Source organism: Microtus ochrogaster, chromosome 10, assembly GCF_000317375.1.
Source record: "Microtus ochrogaster isolate Prairie Vole_2 chromosome 10, MicOch1.0, whole genome shotgun sequence".
NCBI classification, from domain to species: Eukaryota; Metazoa; Chordata; class Mammalia; order Rodentia; family Cricetidae; genus Microtus; species Microtus ochrogaster.
Window position 1 is genome coordinate 44,124,625 of NC_022016.1, and position 4,373 is coordinate 44,128,997.

The 4,373-nt window shown below is 49.8% G+C and overlaps 1 protein-coding gene across 2 annotated transcripts in view; it reads left to right on the forward strand.

The window, feature by feature from the left end:
- Positions 1–4,373, forward strand: part of Padi4 (peptidyl arginine deiminase 4) — a 27,474-nt gene that overhangs the window by 10,794 nt on the left and 12,307 nt on the right. For both annotated transcript variants that reach the window (XM_005352924.1, XM_005352923.1), the window contains exons 4-6: positions 810–886; positions 2,105–2,222; positions 3,965–4,090. In XM_005352924.1, the coding sequence (XP_005352981.1) occupies positions 810–886; positions 2,105–2,222; positions 3,965–4,090 (321 nt within the window). The remainder of the gene's footprint in view (positions 1–809; positions 887–2,104; positions 2,223–3,964; positions 4,091–4,373) is intronic.

The following is a 4,373-nucleotide window of genomic DNA, read 5'->3' on the forward strand; positions in this document are numbered from 1 at the left end:
CTCTTTTTATTTAAGTGTGTATTAAATATATAAATAGCATATGAAGTCACTGGGTGTCATCTCAATGATGAGCTTCACTCATGAGTATAGATTTAAATAAAAAGAGATTTACTCTAATGCCAGAACCTGGGCTGAGATATTGCATTTAATTCTTACAATAATCCAGGGAACTTGACCCCGTGATCCCATTTCACTGATTAGGAAACTGAGGCTCTAGGAACTGCTTGCTGAGAGGTGGGGAAGCCAGGAGTACCGTGATAATTCTATGTCCCTAGATTCATGCATATTAGTGAATCTGCTATGGCACAATAGTAAAAGGTCATATCGCCCCTCTCGTTCAGGCCATGGTCCCTGTGTCGCACTGTGAGGCACATGGGTCTACATTATTGAAGCAACTGTGGTCGCCTTTGCTGGTAGAGGGAAGGAGTTCACAGACACTTTGCTTTGACATTTGCACAGGGTAGACTTGGGGAGTATGAGTTTTTCCCTGACACAGACACACACATGCGTAACAACGACCAGATGAAGACTGTGGGATGAGCCTGGGAGATGGGGGCAGAGTTCTTGGAGAAATTGACAAGGTGACCTGGCAGGTTGTGGTGGCTTCACTGGGGTGGCTGGGAGTTGCTTTGGCATCACAGCCATGGCTCCCCGAGGAAGGCAGAACTTTGTTCTCTGAATTGTAGTGTGACTTCTTGGGGACAAAGGGTGGAACAGAGAAGCTCCCATCCTCGGGGCCGACTATCAGAGCCAGTTTGAGAGCCTTGCAGCTCAAGCTCACTACCTCTCCCCTCTCACGCCCATTTCAGAAATCTCCCTGAGCACAGATGTCACCCGCACTGGCAAAGCCGGCAAAGCGAAGCCTGCTAGGGCTGGGAAGGATCAGGTGAGGCTCAAATGTCCGTCAATACGCGCATTAGAGACATGGTGCGTGCCTATCGCGCCCCCTGGTGGTGATAAGCTGAACAGCGGCACCTCGCCGGTGTCTTGTTAACTTGTAAGGTTCCCTTACCAGGAAATAACTGGCTTAGACATATTCCATCTCTTTCACAAGGTCATATTTACAACCAATTGTGGGTTCAGAAATGGTGTTAGCCTACAAAGCTGGAATCTCTAGAGTCACTCAGGTCCCAGCCGTGGCTCAGAAATGCTCCCCAGACCTTTAATGGCTGATAGCTGAGTTTCCCACGGAGCTGTGTACAGGGGTATGTGGTGGTGAGTGACAGGGAAGGGAAGAGAGACAGGGTAGAGGGAGAGAGAAGCTAGGCATGGCCGGGAGTGTGTGTTGCAGAAAGATGGTGGATCGTAGGGTCAACTATTAACCCAGGGTCTTGAAACTTCAGAACTGTCTGCATGACTTTGTGATGGTGGCTAGTGTACACTTAGGCAGGCTCCAAATGATGAAGTCCATCAATAGTAGGGGAAGGGGAAGAGGGCTCACCTAGCATCGTAATTTATCCAATATTGCTTAATCTATCATATTATGATAGATCTCTACAGGCCGGGCCACCCAGACTTAGTTCATCACTGGGCGGAGGGTTTCTGGTACCAAGAGTAGCACTCACATCAGGCAGGAGTGATTTATTTGGTCACATGAGAGTAGTTGTATGGGTTAGAATCTTGATTTCTTATGTATTTGACTCCTTTTGTTTGTTAAGCCAATTTTTTTTAAGGCTTTTAAAGTATATTTTACTATCAGGCTCCTTTTTTAAAAAAACAAATGGATGAACTGAGGCTGGGATGCAGCTTAGCTGGTAGAGGTGCCTAGCATGCACGGAGTCCGGAGTTCAATACCCAGCACCTCACAGACTGGTTGTGGCGGCACAGGCCTGTGATCTCAGCTCTCAGAGGTGAGGATTAGAAGTCGAAGCTAGCCTTGTCTTTAACAAACCACAAACACCTCTGACTCACATCCAGATTTGCTTATATCTGGAGCCATCAGAAATCCACCCTTTGGGCCTGCGAATTGCTGGATGAGAGAAACAGGCGAAGTGGGAGAGAGAAAAACAAACAAACAAAAAAAAAAAAACAGCACTTGTCTCCCAAGGGCTGGTGGGATCTGAGAGAGTTACCATAGCGTCTTTTGCCCTTCTGATATTCCCAGAGCACCTGGACCTGGGGCCCATGTGGCCAAGGCGCCATCCTGTTGGTGAACTGTGACAAGGAGAACCCCACGTCCTCTAGAATGGACTTTGAGGATGACATGGTCTTGGACAACAAAGGTAAAGAACAAAGGCTGTGGCCATCTCTGGGGACAAAGGCCATGGCCGGGTCCCAGGACAAGGGCCTCGTGCGTCAATAAGGCTCATTTGCCCATGCGGTTTTCTAAGGCAGCCCCTGACTTTGGGAAGCACGCTTGTGTTAGCATGTCCATGTTACAGAAGAAGGAACGGAAAAGTGTCCCAAGGGAGTAAGTGACCTGCTAAAGTCACACAGCAGTCCTGAAGAGACCAGTGTGGGCTCCCCAAGAGGCTCCGCTTTCCATGCTGGCCCCTGTCTAGCCCATACGTCTGGGCATGGCTCAGACATGAGGCCCAAATTTAATTTAAAAAAAAAGGAGTGCTGGTCCCCAATTACTGCACAAGACCCCAGTGACTAAGGGATGGGGAAACTGAGGCACAGAGAGGTTAAGAAGTTAAGACAAGGGTTAGAGAGACGGCTCGGCAGTTAAGAGCACTGTCTGATCTTCCAGAGGTCCCGGGTTTAAGTCTCAGCAAACACATCACAACCATCTGTAATGAGATCTGGTGCCCTCTTCTGGCGTGTAGGCAGAACTGCAGGCAGAATACTGTACATAATAAATAAATGTGTTTTTTAAAGTTAAGACAAGAAGTCAAGCTTGTGAAAGTCACACAGTTACTCAGCTGCCGTCAGTATTTGCAGCACAGACAACCTGACTCCTTGGCAGGTTTAAGAGGTTCAAGAATGGTGGTGGGTCCTGCAGAGTCTCAATGAGACAAGCCACCCACCTTCCCTGGCAGTAGGGGCAGGGAAATGCTAAAGTGCTACCACTGTATGGAAGCAACTATGTATCACACTGACACCAGGGACAGCCCTGAAGGATATTTACTAACCATGACTTTGTGGGCACTCTCAGGGCTCTGGACAACAGTGGCTCCAAGTGTGTCCCCTCGTCTTTTTGCTCCCCACCCTTTGGCATTCTCTCTGCCCTGTTTACTGATAGAGAAACTGAGGCACTAAGAGCTGAAGTTTTCCCTCAAGCTTACCCAGATCCAGGTTAAGCCCATATCCTTGCCTCCTTCACCGTAGCCCAGCCGCCAGCAGTGACCCCTTGGCATATTCCCCATCACCCTGATACACAAACCCATGCCGCTCACCGCCATGTACCACCACTCTCCTGGGCACTCTCTGTGCTCTGGAATTTGAGTGCTGGGATCACAGCAAGAAATGACAGTGGGACAGAAGGCCTTGTTGCTCTGGGTTTCTATCCTTGGCTCCCCCTTTTGGAGACATTCACAGATAAACATACATATGCTGAAGAGAATAGAGTCAGGGGCTGGTGAGGTAGCTCACAGTATAGGGTGGGGTGCTCGCTGCCAAGTCTGATGTCCTGAGTTCAATACCGGGATGCAGCATGGTAGAGGAAGAGAACGCTGTACAAACTGTCCTGTCCTCTGCCCCCCACACACACGTACCACAGCATGTTTAACCTCTCCCATGCATACAGACGATAAATAAGTAACCGCGGGCTGGGGGTGAGTGGTGGAGTTCTTTCCTTGTCTACCTGAGACTCCCAGTTCAATTGCCAGAGCTGTGGAACAAAAGAAAACAGTAAATGTAATTTTAAAAATGAGCAAAAAGAGCAGCATTGTAAAAAAGGAAAGGAAACCAGGTTCCTTTGCGGCAGGGTGTGTGGGCTTCACCAGGAGGCAGCTGGAGGGAGCTGGGCACTAGAGATATAATACAGATATAACAATCTTGGACCACATGCTTCTTGTTTTAGACCTGCAGGACATGTCCCCAATGACCCTAAGCACGAAGACTCCCAAAGACTTCTTTGCCAAATATCAGCTCGTGCTGCACGTGGCCAAGAACAAGATGAACAAAGTGAGGGTGTTCCGGGTCACACGTGAGTCGGCCTGGCCCTTCCCTTGCCTCCCGTGACGCCGTGCTCCTTTCCCGCCCCCACCAGACGGGGCGCTGCCCTGCCCCTCTCCCCTTTGGCAAGCAGTTCCCATGGAGCTGTGGTGTGCTGGGTTCTGAGTGCCAGGCACAGGCGTCTGTCCTCTGTCTCCAGATGAAAGGCAATAGATGCCTCGTCCCAGCTGGGCACAAGGACTCCCTCCAGTGGGAGCCCACCTCTTCCCCCTCCCCCTCCTCTCTAGCCCACCTCTTCCCCCTCCCCCCTCTCT